Source organism: Gobius niger (genome assembly GCF_951799975.1).
Source record: "Gobius niger genome assembly, chromosome: 10".
Lineage (NCBI taxonomy): Eukaryota > Metazoa > Chordata > Actinopteri > Gobiiformes > Gobiidae > Gobius > Gobius niger.
This window is the reverse complement of record NC_136861.1, coordinates 23837803-23854519: the sequence shown is the minus strand read 5'-3', so window position 1 is coordinate 23854519 and position 16717 is coordinate 23837803. Positions and strand designations below refer to the sequence as shown.

The 16717-nt window shown below is 42.4% G+C and overlaps 1 protein-coding gene across 1 annotated transcript; it reads left to right on the top strand.

Annotated features, from left to right (window-relative positions):
* Positions 1 to 471: 471 nt before the first annotated feature.
* lmtk2 (lemur tyrosine kinase 2) lies at positions 472 to 16710 on the top strand. Its single transcript, XM_079565377.1, has 13 exons — positions 472 to 965; positions 4092 to 4225; positions 4318 to 4471; positions 4609 to 4685; positions 4771 to 4889; positions 4999 to 5086; positions 8520 to 8650; positions 9756 to 9840; positions 9930 to 10051; positions 10409 to 10558; positions 10987 to 13882; positions 14325 to 14647; positions 14944 to 16710. The coding sequence occupies exons 1-13, from the start codon at positions 872 to 874 to the stop codon at positions 14966 to 14968; spliced, it is 4398 nt and encodes a 1465-aa protein (XP_079421503.1). The 5' UTR covers positions 472 to 871; the 3' UTR covers positions 14969 to 16710.
* The last annotated feature ends 7 nt before the right edge of the window (positions 16711 to 16717 follow it).

Genomic DNA, 16717 nt, shown 5'->3' with positions numbered 1-16717 from the left:
TACACATTTTTTTCACCAAAATAAAGATTTTCTGATTTACCAGACAACCTCATTTGACACAAACAAATCATTGCATCAGAAGATTTAACCCATATAAGGATGATTTGAAAATCATAAAATTACAATGCCAAGATTCCGGGCTGATTCAAAGAGTAGGTATGTCTGCGTTGTTTAATTTTTAAAAACATAAATGCAAGTAAACCTAGGCTACATAAAATATAATGTAGTGTGGCTGGTGATGTATTGCAGACTCGTTTCCCATTAATTCTCAGCAAAATGGTTATAGTGCAGTTATCTGTAATAAACACACCATTAGGATGTGTGGCTTTATCACGTACTCGCATGGTTGGCAGGTGACTTTTCTATAAAAAGTGATTCAAAGGCGCAGATTTACAGACCAATAAAGTGTTGGGTCTATTGTTTATTGCCATTGGCTGAACAGCCTGCCACTCTTTCACAGGTGCACGCCTCATTCCTGATGTGACGTTGTGTAGGAACATGGCGCTGAGGATGAGAGGCGTTTCATGAAAGTCTATGATATCGAATATTTTTATGACTTATTTAATTAAACGGATTTACCCACCTTTAAAATGACAGGTGGCGAAGTGTGGATTTATGGTGGAGCTGTACGGACAACGTAACACTACACCTGACATCGGTGACTGCTGCCGTCAGCTAAAATTGTTAGCATTCGTAGCTAGGTCTTTAGTTGGTTTGTAGCCACAAGCTAAACGCTAAAGATATACCTGTTTTGTACGATACGCGTGCATACAACGGAAACAAATGAATATAATAAGGCATTCAGAGAGGTCGCTTATTGTTTTGGTCGCTTTTGTTCTTTAGCTAACGTTTAGTTAGCTTAGCTGAAAGGATGGGGATCCGTAATGGATTTGCTCTGTTGCTGGTCTTGGGGATTTTCCTCACAGTGTCCGATGGTGCACCTCTTCATTATCACCACAAATCAGGTATGCAGATTGGTAACACAAACAAATCCGCCTTTTTAACACTACACACTACGTCAATGTGTTTGGTGATTTTTGAAATCAGGCAGTGTTCAGTGCTTTCCGTGTTCAGTGCTAACGTGATTGCTAACAAGCTAAAGATATCAACACGATTATTGACTAGTAGCTTTATGCCGGCTAACCTAGCTGTATTATTTACGTATATCTGATATTTTTCCGTTTTCCATACATCAAGAGGAAACGTGTCAAATGTGGGCATGCCTGTTCAATTCAGATTTACTACACAGTGCACCTGTTCATAAAGGCTAAGACTAATTTATTACAAAACAATGAAACCTGCCTGCTTCGTTTACAGTCCAGACACACCAACGTTTAGAATACAAATAATGGTTGACGTTGACATGAAAATATTTTCCTTTTCCAATCCCATTTTCAACTTCCATGTATTTATGTTATTATATAAAGTGTGATTGCTTAAGTATCTTTAGTATTTTATGAATCTGTGGTCAGCTCATTTTAGTAGTAACAATACATGTGTATCTTTATACTGATAAACAGATACATTATACTTTATATGTTTTTATAAACAGCAAATGCCCTTCTGTCTCGGCCTATAACAGCCCTGTTAAGAAGAAAAGTGTTTTCCCAAATCACTCAGTAATGTGTAACTGTAAGACATGCCAACCTTATCAACACCAGTCAATGATTATCAGCTGTGTTTGCTTTATCATAATATTTTACTAGTCAATTTGGCAATGCTTTTATCACATGGCAACGTCTTTGTTTATATTTTCAAAGTACAGTTTTGAGTTTGTCACAGATTGTCAGAAATTGTATAATGGAAATGCATTTAGTGTAAAGAAAGAAAGGTTCAGTGAAAATATCAATGATTTAACCTGGGTGTCCACAGGCAAGTAGTGACTTCCTTTAGTTACTTAACATTGACCTTCAGCCCTGGATCACTTGAGATTTATGGCTGTGAAACTAGTTGGCAGTTGCTATTTTATTTTGCTTTAATACCTATTATACATTGATTTTTAACCTTAGGCGTAGCTGGGTACTGTGTGTGTCATTCTTTGTTGCATGGTAATTACATTGTGGTTTTGTAACTCCTTTCTGCTCATTGTTTTGGTTAGCTAAGTTTAAAGTTTAAACAGACCATCCTTGTTTTTGAGGGTAATCTGTATAAAAATGGGTCAGCTCCTTCTCTGCTTGAATGGTTCCTACAATATGCAGTAGATCCAAAATAGGACCTGGCAGCTTTCCGCTGTGTTAGTCCCAAAAACAGTTGAGTCATTTGAAGGTGCCTAGGCCCTCGTCATGAAATGATATGACTCAGATAAAACAAAAGTGTAGACCAGTCAGAGCTTTGGGTATCCACTTGAAAGACACACAGTTGCCTTTACGTTGTAAAATACTACTACTAATACTACTAATACTTTTTTTCCTAAAACAATACGTTCACCAAAATAGTGATGTTTTTCCCCCCCCTCATTTACATCATGGGTGCTCTGACAGTGTCAATCTTTGTCACTGTTGCATTAATGTTTTGTATTGGTATGTTACTGTTTAGCATCATGGCGACATGTAAACAAGCAGCAGCCTCCCTCTCTCAGTACAGCTGCTTTTTTTTGTGCGTTTTTCTGTGAACTACATTTGTGGTTTATGTGCTCCACATTGTTTTACTGGATGCTTTTGTCGGGTTTTGCCGTGTTTTTTTGGAGATTGGTGGATTTCGCATTATTTTTGTTGGCATTGGAGATCAACAAATTCCTTCTTCTGAAACACTCTCTTGAGGCACCAAGAGCCCCCACACCTGCAGCACAGTGGAGGCAGCACAGTGGAGGCGTCATAAGAAGAAGAAGAAGATCTTTATTTATATAGCGCCTTTCACAGACATGGTCACAAAGCGCTTTACATGAGACAATTGTACATTCACTCCACACTTGGTGGTGGAAAGCTACGTTTGTAGCTTCAGTTTCCCCTGGGGGAGACTGTCAGAAGCGCTTTCGCGACTACACACGTCTGCGCCAACAGACCCTCTGACCACCACCATACATTCACTCACACACATCATTCATCCTGGCCGTGATCAGTCGCAGCGGCTCAGGACTAGCACCTGAACACAATTTCATTGTACATTTGTACAATGACAAAGACATTACTTACCAAGTTGCCAATATTGTGTTCCAGTTAAATAATAATAATACTAGTAATCGATGTTATTGATATGATTATTAATATTAGAGTTTTCGAGTTGTTGTTATCAATGGGATGTAGAGACCACCAGGAGGACGTTATTTAATCTTTAATCCCTCCTCATATCAGTATTTTATGAGATATTCTTTGGCTGTTTGTTCCATATTCTCTGCCTGAAATGAAAACTAGTCTGAAAGCTTTGTCATTTTAACATTGTTCACAGACACTGATGTTTCGTTCATCCAGTCAATTAGACATAATAATATCTGGAGCTGTGTTTTATTTTGGTTACTCTTTGGGCTCTAAATAAAGCAGCCCGCTGAATGTGTGTCACTGGTAGCAGAGGCAGGAAAGAAACTTTGGACACTGCTGACACTCTGCATTATATTAAATGGCCTAATTTATGCCTCCGCTCACACCAATGTGCAGCTAATTTCCTGGACAATTATTACATGTGACGAGATGTGGAGGGCCCTAGGCTTTGTGTGAAATGTGTTTTACTGTTGTTTTCTCAGATGTCAATGTTGATGCTATTCACTCACAAAAAAAGCGTTTTCATAATATTTTGACTAAGTGAGCCCTGCAGTCATGAAGGCCGCCTGCAGCAGACATGATGTACCTGACATGCTCTGAGCTGTGAGAGACGAGGCACAAGCATGAGCCTCTGTTCAAGAACGTGCATTATGAGGCTTTTAAATGTAATATAAAACTGCTGACTGAATACCTTTTACTTTAGAGCTTTTATTGGAATACAGCTGAGTATAAAGCATTATAACCTTTGTCTGCTGTGCTGTTGTCACGCACAAGTCAGCCCTCTTATCCAGCTTAATCATCTGCCACATTTGTCCCTACCTTTCACAAGAAACACATTAACAACAAATATTTTTTTTCCGTATTTATGACTCTAATTGTTCTTTTTTTTTATTCTAGGTGGAGCCCCCACAGACTCTGTGTCTGTGTCCGTCTGCTTGTCTCTGGTGGTGTCACTGACAGTGCTTGTGGCTCTGGTGGTGGTGGTGGTGAACTGTGTTACCTGCTGCAAGGAAAACGAGATAAACTTCAAGGTGGGACTGCTCGGGTGACTCTCGGAAAGGAGACATACTGTAGATACTTTTTCATACACGTTTTGTCAATCATTCTTTTCTGCCTCTGTCAGGAGTTCGAGGACCATTTTGATGATGAAATTGACTTCACCCCGCCGGCAGAGGATACTCCTTCTGTGCAGTCTCCAGCTGAGGTGTACACCCTGGCAGTGTCCCCTGTGGCCTTGCCAGGACCCCCACACCTCCAGCCTCCCTCTCACATAACAGGTTAGACCAACAGATCGTAAAAAGGGCGTTTGGTCCTAAATTATCATCAAATGCAGCAACTCTTCCACTTCTCTGCAAGGTGTTTGTTTACCACCAAGAAAAAATGTGTCTGTGTTGACGGTTCCTTGCGTTTGCAGAAGGCCCCACCGGAGCTCAAATAGCACGCCACAGTCTGAGTTACATCCAGGAGATTGGTAACGGCTGGTTTGGACAGGTTTGTGTCATGGGAATGTAATATTCTCTGCTGCTTTGTTTTTGCTAATATTAAACTATGCCCCTTGTCTGTGTGTCTTGATAAGGTGCTTCTAAGTGAAATCTACACAGACCCTGGGGGCACCAGAGTGGTCGTGAAAGAGCTAAAGGCTAATGCTGGCTCCAAGGAACAGAATGAGTTTCTGCAGCAAGGAGACCCATACAGGTAACACACTAATATGATTAATGACGTTTTAATGTAATATGACACTGCTTTTTGGGTATTTGAGTTAAACGGAGTAGAGTGGTTAAATGTTATTTGTTTGTCTCTCCAGAGTGCTGCAGCATCCAAACATCCTGCAGTGCTTGGGGCAGTGTGTCGAAGCCATTCCCTTCCTGCTTGTTTTCGAATACTGTGAGATGGTGAGTCTCTGCATGGTCTCAGCGGTGTAGTCCACCAGTTCTTATTGTGAATTTGGTCTAAAGATGTCCACTTATTTACAGCTCTTCTTCATTCTGTCGAAGCCATTAGTCGAGATATTTGACAATTAGCCCCGGTCACCCTGTTAAGCCCACAGTTATACAGGGCACAACTCTTTCAAATGACTTGACCAGCAGCTGACCCATCCACACGTCTGTCTAAACTTTCAAGAGCTTTCTTTCTGAACCCAAATTTAGCCTCCTGCATTTTGGTGTTTCCCCATATGCCTCGGACTCCGTCGTGGCATTTGATTTATTCTCTCTTCCTCTTTTTTTCTATTCTCGGGGCTTCTTGCTGTCACCCTGACAGGCGGGAGCTCCCTCCTGTCTCCTCGCGTCCTGCTCTTCCTTCCTAAATCCCAGCGCTAGTCTAAGCCCGGGACTTCTCACATTCCCACCTCGCCCAGTAAAGCAACGGGCTTCATTTACGCTCCTCTGGTGTCAGCTCCAGCAGCTGCTGTGTTAGTACATTTTTATTGGTAGCACCTTGTCTGCCCTGTAATGCATGTACTAGATGATATTGAGAGAAGTACATTTATTATAACAAGAACAATAAAGAAAAACTTTTTTTTTAACCAAACCATTAGAAACGTGCAAATACGATGCATAATTGGGTTATCATATGATTTTCATCCGAACAAACCTGGGCAGACAGGTAAAACACATAAGTGATGACGGGGGGGATGTTACGATTCCAGAGCAGCAGATGAATAATAATATTTAGAATAATTGACCGAATAATTGATTGGAGAGGAGGGGACCTTGTTTGACCTGTGAGAGCTTATATTGCTTAAGGATTATAAGGAAAAACACAAGGATATAAACGAGGAAATGAATGTGAGGCTCCCATCAGTGCTGCTTGTAATGAACCACACCTCAGTCAACGTCTTTTTTTTTTTCGTCTCTCGAAAGTGGCGAAGGCTTATAGCACAACCGTTCCGCCACTCGGGAAATACCATATCGCTAGATGCCTGGCAAAGTCCTTTCGCCAGGCACAAGGTCTGGCCCAAAAAGAGAAGTGACTTTACATTCTGCTACAAAAGTGCAGAAATGTTATTTCATTATACTTTGTTTTTTGTCATTGATTAACAATATACTTGATTATGTAATTTCAGTGTTGCATTTTGTGCAGCATCCAAATGTATTTAGTATAAAATTTCTAAATCCATACATATCGAATGAAGTTCTAATGCCCTTGCACTTTTTTAATCATTTACATTATTAATAGCCCACTCATCCCTAACACCTCGTCATTTGTGCAACATAGTAACAAGTGCAGCCCATCTTGTTGAGCATGCCAGGCCGGTCATTGCACTTGGTTGTTTGGCCCAGGGTATTGTCAGCTGCCCAAACCTGGCCCTTCTCCTGGCATTGTGTATGCCCTGGCCAGCTCCACGTGCGCCTGTAGTAACGACAGGACATGGAAATGAGTCAAGGTGAATGACTTATCACAAGTGTCGGGGAGCCATTAGGAAAGATGCCACGTTGAGGAATCGGTACTGTATATCGAAGGTGATAATGTGTGAGGGAAAGCACAACTGAGTGATGTCTATGCTTGTCATTCACGGTTGGTTAAATACGTTTTAGGCCTTAGACCAACTCTCAAAATACCCAGTTTTCTTTTATTGAATATTGTAGTGGGCTCTAAAATCTCCTCCCTCTTACTCGATGTAAAAGACTGTTTGGCCTCACACTTCTTTGGGTCATCTCAGTCACTCGATGTTGAAACACTGCAAGTGACACCGGAGCTGAGTAGTGTACAAGGTGAATCCCAAAAAAGCTAATATACTGTGACGTTCCCTCTGACAAGCTGCTGATTGACAGTGTTTTTTTGTCCCATATCACCCCGTGCCAGGTAACCCTGACTCAAAGCATTTTAGACATCAAAATACATCAGGCAACTGGTGCTGGGGCCACAGAATGTCACATACCGTAATGTGAGTGGCAGCATCTAATGCCCGGGTCTCCTTCTTGGTGCTGGGCCAAGACATTAGTCAGACCCTTCTCTGGTTCACAGTGTTTGAACCCAGCTAGCAAATGTTTGGCTCCCCAAAACTCTCAGACTTCCTCAATTATTGTGGCTATTAAAGTGTGGCCGCACAGCCTAATGTTTTTCTCCGCTTACACTCCGCCTCTGACCATGCAGTTTATGGCTTGTGTTCATCTGACCCTTGGACATTAAAATTGCTATGTGTGTAATTGCGCAACTCTATAGTAGGTCTGTATTGTACTGACTGCCAGTAACACAAGCCTAAAATAACTGAACTGTTTTTTATGTAACAGTCATTTGTTGTTTTGAACCAGTTACAAGTGCACCAACTCCGGCTTAATGACCATACGAAAAGGTTTAATTGTTTTGTCCTGTCAAGCACAACTCGTATTGTTTCATTCACCACATCTGAGCCACTTGGAACACAACCTAATCACCTGCTGCCGAGCCCTCACCCCGAAGACAGTGACCCATATCAGTTACCATACAATGAATATAGCTCTTCTGTGAAGAGGTCCTCTGAGAAGCCTGCTGTATTGTTTATGTGTGTCTGTTTACTTGTTTTGCATGATTTGGGGGTTGGACCAACCTCAAGTGATTACACACTTGGCCTCTAATAGTCTGCTCTGCATGTTTCCTGGGGTGACCCCAGGAAATGAACATTTGTAAACCCATTCAGATGAGTAAAGTGCACACTTGACATGACTATGGGCACATTAATTCTTGCTCAAGCTGGCTGGTGGTAAGCTGTCTTTTAATCCTGATGCCGTTGACAGATCCTTTTCTTGCTCTCGTTTGTTTTGTTAGACATAGTCACTACAAATGTAAATTTCCCAAATGTAAATGGTAAATGTTATATCACTTGTAGACAGTTTCAAACCCTCAGACCAGCCTGCCGAGAGACACATTCTATATTTTACCCTACACACATGAATGAAAAGCACAGGTGTCTGCTCAGATGAGCTGCTCCTCTCTGTAAAGATCATTGTGCCCACAAAAGAAACGGTGTGTCTTTTTAAACAGAAGAACAAATGGATTTAATACATGGACTGTTAATACTGTACTTTTCTGACATAGATGTATCATTCTCTTTTCTTGTAAGCGCCAAGTCTCAGCTGGTCTTGGGTTGGGCACAGTGAGTGGCATCAACCGACATGAACTGGCCTCTTTTATTTATAAATGTCTGTGACACTTCATCAAGCTCCACTAAACAGGGTTGTCCTTATTTGGTGCCCTTCCTGAGCAGTTTACAGGAGAGTCTACTGCCTCTTTGTGGCAGCTCCTCATATTGCAATTAATCTATAAACTGGTCATTCATGTCATGACTTACTTTTACAGAATCTTTTATGGGTTCGAACTCAGAGCTAAAGGATTTGTGTTTTTCAGGGGGATTTGCGGGGCTACATGTCCCAGCAGGATTGGATGTACCGAAATGCTGAGGTGTTGCAGCTGCAGAAGATGGCCTGTGAAATTGCAGCTGGTGTCACTCATCTTCACAAGCACAACTTCCTGCACAGGTACCAAACCCCATCGTCTGCTTTGATTTTCTCTAAAGTAAAATTAAACAATCTGGGGGTATATACATATTTTTAGTCTAAGTCATAGAAATATTTTCTCCCAATCAGAAGAGCCACGCTAAAATGTGTCTTTACTCCCCTAGCATTAAAGTCTGCAATAACAAAAAACAATTATTTTAAAATAAATAATTGTAAAGACTTTTTGTTTCACTTCAGTGAAAGCTGCAGTCATAGTCCTCTCCAAAAAAGGTGTGTGCGGCAGAGCGGCTGTGTTTCATTCTCATTTTTACCCCTGCGTGTATGGGATGTCTGCGGACTCGCAGCCGCAGCTACGGGGGTGTCAGGAGTGTGTGGATTGAGGGTAACATACGATGCTCAACTCATCAGCTCTATTTTGCATGCTCAGAATAAGCCGGGGCAGCTCTGATTACACAGCTCCCATGCATTGCCACAGTGTCAGCTGTCCACTGCCAGAGGGATATGATGATTCTGCTCTTTGAGTGTAAATGGATAGCCTCATATTTGTGGTAGCTTTATACCATTGGTTACAACTCAACAGTGTTATAAAGACTTTTTTATCTGCAATTGCTAAATTAGATAAATACTGTCACATCATTGAAAAGGACATGAACACAGCGGATTCTGTTGAGGATGTCAGAGTTCATATATATATATATGGGATATGTATAATGGATATGATATAATGGGATATGTTGGCTCACGGTCTGTGGCAAAGGTTAAAGAAAGGCTCCATCGATCATCCAGGGGTTTCAGGGGCTTGACACTGACTGCTTCACTTAGTCACCGACGCTTGACGTTAGCTGAGTAACGGCAACTTGGACCTTGTGTGAAGGGAATGCCTCTGAGCAAAGGGGAAACCAAAGCCTCCCTCTACGCTTACAGCACACACCTGCCTGTCCAGTGGCCTGCACAAGACATCCTCTTGTGGCAAACACAGACACGCCAAATGTCCTGGCACTGAATGACCTCTGGTGCTTCAGTAGAACCTAGGTTTTGTAACGTACACTTATGCCTGTAAGACTGTAATTATTTGTTATTTATATTTAATGATGAGAATAAAATCATATGTTTTCTAATTTTCTAGTGATCTTGCCCTAAGAAACTGCTACCTGACAGCTGATCTTACAGTGAAAGTGGGAGACTATGGAATTGGACCATATAGATATAAGGTAAGTAAACAATTTGATTGATAGGGGACAATAAGCCTGAAGAAATCCTGTACTTGACAAATGACATTGAAAACGTTTGCTTTTAATAGGAGGATTACATCATCACAGAGGATGATGTGTTTGCCCCTCTTCGCTGGTTGGCACCGGAGCTGGTGCGCGAGCGCCATGGAGGTGTCATTACGTTAGAGCAGACTAAGGCCAGCAATGTGTGGTAAGTTGTTTTAATTTAGATGTGTGTAGCACGTTACTAGGCCCAGTGAAGATTTTCAAATATTTTTTACAAGTCAACATGGAATATCGCTGCCGGCTTTTCTCCCATAGCAAAGATTGGCTTTTGTCCAAAAAAAGAAATGCTCTGATACGCCAGCATCTCTCCACAATGTAAAGTCTTTCAGCGCCCCCTGACTTCACTTGCCCAAATACTAAGCAATCAATAAGGAACTATATGCTGTTAAAAATTAAAAATCTTTATGTTGAAAGGGAAACGACCCTAATGAAGTAACAATCAGTTGAATATGAAGTCACATCATGCACTCCTTGGGATGTTAATGTATTTTACTTTGTGCAGGGCCTTGGGGGTGACTTTGTGGGAGCTCTTTGAAAATGCCAACCAGCCGTATCCACATCTTTCTGACCGCGAGGTTCTCAATCATGTGATCAAAGAACAACAACTGAAACTGTTTAAGCCGCAGCTGGAGCTCCCGTACTCTGACAGATGGTGAGTACGAGAGATGTATGGATGTCAGGGATGACGCATAATATAAACAATGGTGCCAAATCTCAGTAAATCGCTGTCAATGGCAGTGGATAAAAATGTTTTACTTAAAATACAGTATTTGTTTTTATTTCCCAGAAACATGTTGCAGAGTAAATGTTAGATTCCTTTTCAGTACTTACATTACATTACAACTTTATACTGTAAAGATGACTTCTAAACGCAATAAACCAAAAATATAGGGCTCTCTGGGCTTTCTGATTGGACAATTGGCTGTGGGTGTGGGTTGGATTTTAATTGATATCTGTAAAATAAGGTTAGATTCGAAAGTGTTGAGTTCATGTCTGTGGACATGATGGGCAATGTTTATGTTGTAATAATAGTCACAATCGTACCTCTAACATTATCCTGCTTGACTGTTGTACTTGTAGGTATGAAGTCCTGCAGTTCTGTTGGCTGTCTCCTGATAAACGCGCCACAGCTGAGGAGGTTCACCGCCTGCTGATCTATCTGCGCATGCAAGGCCAGAAGGACATGGAGGAGGACTTTGAGCAGCGCTGGGACGCTCTGAAGCCAAACCCCACCGCGCGGCAGACGACCATCAGCCACTCCTCCTTCCCCATCCTGGACCAGTTCAACGACGATGCGCTTCGCCAGGAGATAGATGAAGTTCTCACTGTCACTGAAACCAGTAAAGGCCTCAGCTTTGAGTACGTTTGGGAAGCAGCCAAGCACGACCACTATGAGGGAAACCAGGCACGTTCAGGCATGGACACCACTCTGAACTACCACAGCATGTTCTTCCCCGTGTCTACAGAGGATATCCAGGCACATTTCCCTGAGCCTTCAAACAGAGCTGCCGACGTTCGTAACAATGCTTCAGGAATACCAGGGATTGTCTCTGTGTTCGACGCCCAGCAACCGTCCAATGGGAATGAGTATTACATCCAACTGGAAGACCAAGGGGAAAGTGCAGTTGGCGAAAATGCCTCAAGAGGGAAAGACATGGACAATAGACAAGACTTTGTTGTTCTGCAGGACGTCCGGTTGGATGAGTCGAGCACAGATGCAGACTTTTTCCACCAAAGTATTGACTCCAAGGACTCCTATTTACCTGATAGTCACATTTGGTCATCCTTAGAAAACGACAGCCCGTACCACACAAATATTTTCACAGAAGAATCCAAGCATGACGACTCTCCCTTGTGGAGACAAAATTTGTTGGAGCTTCCAGAACGCAGTAGAAACCCGTTTCATGAAGATATCACTCCAGAGGTAGACACGGACAAAAACTATGGGGCATCGTTTATAGGGGATAGCTCAGGGGCTTTTTACGCTGCGGATTTGGCACAAGTCGATAAAGATGCAAACACAACAAGGCTTCATAACACTGAAAACCTCACGGACAATTTTATGTTTTTAAACGACCACAACATTTTGAAAAGGTCTAGTTTCTCCAGTCTGCCGCAGAACTTTCTCTCGCCCGGTGTAACGCATGAACCGGAGGAAAGATTCAAAATGACTTCATGGGATAACTTTGACAATTTGGGCAACTTGAGCTTCGCAGATTCTTATTTAAAACCCACTTTGAGTAGCACAGGACAGAAGGGTTTGCACACCAACGAGGAGTTTGGTCAGTCGCCGGGTGGAAATGAAACCCTGGTGCCTTCCATCACCGTGGAAAACGAGGACAACACGACTGACACGCTGCCCCTTCCAAGCCGTTCTGAAGACTTGAGTCCCCTCGAGTCTACTGACCGAGGGATAGACTCCGGTTTTGACTCTACCTCGGATAGGTTTGAATCGTTAGCAGTTGATGCGGACCAAACGATTTCTGTAAGTGCCACTCTAGACTCTGTGTGCGCAGATGCCAAATCTCCTAACTCTGAGGATGAGCTTTTCGTTTCAGATAGTGGCGTCCAGCCTTTAGCAAGTGACATGCCTGAAAATATCAGACACAGCGAAGATTTGACCAGCAATGACCTTTTTAGTGAGCTGATCGAGGATGCAGACATCGAGTTGGAGAGCACTCTTTCTGATCATGAAGAAACTTTTTTAGACAATAACGCAGAACAACTGCTTAGATCAAATTTACTGGTCTCTGGTCCGTCTTTGGATCAAATCAGCCAGGACAGTTTACTTGAAGACAGCATATCTACAACATTAGCAACGATGGAGAACACTGCCGAAACACCAGATTCTCTTGACTCGTATGATATCCACACAATTGGCGAGAAGCAAGAAGATTCAGTTGTCCAAGCTGCCTCCAGCAAACTCCAACCTCCGTATAAAATAGCGGATAGTGGTTATGAAACGGAAAACTTGGAATCTCCAGAGTGGAATTCCCAACCTGGAGTCAAAGATCCAGTCCAGAACGGGATAATCGGCGACAGTGAAACCGAGCTCGGGGCTGAGTCTCAAAATTTGGTCCCACCTGAAATAGTTATATCGGACGCCGAGAGGCTTGACGATGCCAGTTCGGAGGAGCACGCAGAAGAGCAGGGCAACGACACCCCCCCTCATCCGCCGATCATAAGCAGCCATTACAGAGACTCCGCCTACTTCTCGGACAATGAATCCGAGCCGGAAAAGAAGCCGGAGGAGACGGCAGCGGGAGGCTCTGCGGAGGTCACGTCTTGGTTGAGCAGTGCGGATACACTGATTGACAGTGAAGCGCAGGTTGTAGAGGAGAACTTGAATATGGTTGTAGACATTCCTGAACTGTCAGTCAAAGTTGTAGACACTTCCGACACACAAGGTGACAGTTTAGATACTGCAGAACATGACGCTTTTGTAAATAATGAAGAAGAACCCGTCCCATTTATAAGCAACCACAACGATGTCACTGAAAATGCAGAGTTTTCTCAAAATCTGGACTCCACGGACCAACCAGAACCATCCATTGAATCGGATGACCTTTCGCCTCCATCTGATAACCATGAACTTGCCAATCTCACCAGGCTGCATGCCGGCGCGGGCCCCAAAATCAAAGAGCCCGACATGGAGGGGCGGTATCTGGGCAGGCTGGACGGGCACGAGGACGGCATGGAGGCGGACGAAGAGGACGAGAACAGCGACGACTCTGATGAGGACGTACGCGCCTACAGGCTCAACAGCTCCAGCTCGGACAGCGAGGACGAGACGGCGCACCCCGTACCGCTCGTTATATCAGACGACACCGGGGCCAAGAACCTGAGGAGCCTTCTGAAGCCCACCTCGCTCCATGTTGACACCACATCTCCAGTCCTGCCCGCGAGAGTCAGCGCGGATAATGCCAGGAGAGCTGTGTCCTTCTTTGATGATGTCACCGTGTACCTCTTTGACCAGGTATTGAGTGATGATGGGAGTATGTCATACGCCCACCACTACTGCTAAAAATCTTGCGACAAACATTTAGCTGATTTTTAGATTGGATAAAATGAAAATAGTTGACATTTTTCTAACTAGCATTCCTCATGCCTGTTTAAAATCCACATTCAGTTCACACATTTTAGACATACCCAGGAGTGTTAACACTTACGCAAGGACTGAAATATGAACGTCGGAACTTACACAAGAATCTCAAGCATTTCAAAACATGTTTCTAGACTTCTTAAGTTTCTTAACTACAAGGAGCCAATATGTGTTTTTTATGGCTTGTACAGCCTTAAGAATTATCTTTGTGATTTGACATTTTGTGAACATGAAACATTTTTTTTGATTAATTTTGCAACCCTTACAGTATGAGAATTTTTTATTTTATTAAACTCAACTTTTTTTTTTTTTTAAGGAAACACCCACCAAAGAACTGGGGGACCACTTGGGAAGCTCAAACAGTCAGGTCCCAGAGTTCAGCAGCCCGGGTTCCACTGCCAGCCTCCTGAACAGGTTCACCAACTCTGAAAGCTCCACAGACGAAGAGGGTGGCGGCTTTGAGTGGGACGATGACTTTTCATCTCCAGGGCCTAAAGCCCTGTCCACGTCCGCTTCCTCAGTCGGAGAGCCGCGCTGGACCTCCACCTCCAGCTACTCGCGCTTCTCCATCTCACCTGCCAGCATCGCCAGCTTCTCCCTCACGCACCTCACAGACTCGGACATGGAACAGGGAGGCAAGTTTGTTACTCGGTTATTATCCATCACACAAACACATCATTTATTTCAGGTACTATTGGCCATCATGCTTTGAGCGAGTGACAGGGTGATTAGCGTTGTGTGAACCCTTAGAAGAAGCATAATCATAGAAGTCAGAACACAGAAATGCAGAATGGTAGTGTGTTTGATACTTATTCACACATATATATTTACAGGTAAAACAATTACATTAGAGAATACTGTTCCGAAGAAAATATGCTTCTGTGTTGTGGGTGCATTTGTTTTAAAACCATTTTCTTTTCTTTTCTTTTAGGAAGTGGGGAAGATGGAGAGAGGGACTGAGGAGGTGGAAGAGTTTTCAATCCTCAAACAACTGAACTGACAATTGAAAGTTGCACTTTTGTCGACTGATTTTTTTTGGCTGAAAAAAAAGGAGGGATGTTTATGGGGATTCGGAGGTGATGTTTTTCTCAGGCAGATTGTACGTTACACTGACAAGACCATAAATTAAATGGCTGCATCTCCATAAGACAGACGAGGCCCAGTAGCAATCTGTGCCACACCACTACTCTCTTGTCTGCGTTTGTGTAATTACATTTTTCATGCAGTTTCTCTTGGATAAAAAAAAAAAACACTAAATGGAGCTCCTCAATGTTTTGGTTTAAGACTCATCAAGCACATTCCAGATTGTTGGGCTTTTGTCTCCACTTTCACTCCTCCTGTACTTCGGCAACAGTAAGAATCCACTTGGAGTTAAACGCAGCCTCATAGGAATAAGCTGTTTGGTTTTGTGTAAGAAAACATGATTTTTCTTGATCAACGTTCATATTGCTCATATTGTGTAATTATTTCAGTGGTTGCCTTTTTGCAAGAGTAAATTAATGTTTCATATCCTCCGCTTTGGAGACTTCTGTAGCATTACATGGGTTTAAATCCACGTTTAGGAAGAATCACTACTTTATCTCGGCAGTTCTCGCGCTTGAAAAGTGCAGTTTTGATCTTTTGGAGAGTTCTGTGAATGTGTGTTGGATTAACTCTTCAAGAAGAGATTCAAGAAAAGGAAACTGTCCTCATGTTGCTTTGTGCTGTTTATCACTGGACTTATGGTAGTGCCTGTATACTCCTACACACCATACAAAACTAGTTCAGTGGGGATTGTTTTATTTTTTTATTTACACAATGAAAATGTATTAAGCTGTTTGTGTACAGTTGTGCATTGGACTTCTTGCTAATCAGTTTGTCTTGGCTGTTATTGTTCAGAGCACGAGCTGGCGTTTCTCTGGTGCAGGAGCTCAGGCATCACACACACGACACGAGACACTAAGAACAAAACTGACTGCTGCTTTCTCATCGTGCTTCACCTACAGACTTACTGCCTTTACTTTACTGTCACCGCTTTTCTTCCTATGATGAACTGCTATGGAAAAAAATATCAAGTGTTAGATTGTTTGTTTGACGCAACACAACCTGGAATATTCTCAATCTGTAGCTCATGCAGTGATGGCTTTTTTTCCGCCTGGTTATGGATCTGAAGAGTGGGAGGTCTGGCACCGCAGCGTCTTTGACAAACCTCTGTTGAACCAGCAGTCTGTGTTTCAGTTAAACTTGAAGATATATTTAAGGAAATTTTATTTGATCTCAGTATACATTTTTGCTTAATCTTGCACATTTGAAAACTGTAATTTAATGTTGAACTGTACTGATGTATATAAATGTTGATTTTTTGTTTGTAAATGGGAACAGTCTATTTGATTTAAAGGTATGAGGTTTCATTTTGTAATTTAAACGGATTCAAATCAGTCGTCAGCTGAAAGCGGATATATCGAGACAGAATGCAGATGTGAACTGTCCTTAGATTTTAAAACGGTGATATTTTTACTTCATACTGTTCATGCTTAGTGTAATTAAATGAAGTGTTTATAATTACACTGTTTAATATAAAAAATAAAAATAAACATGGACTTAAGGTTAAGGTATACTTTACTGTGTATGCAGTATTTTATCTTCTGCCTTCAACATCACTCTGGTGCCTGCTGTACAATACTAGGACACATTGGTCTAGAGTATGTGGAGCCTTTTCTACTAGAGCTA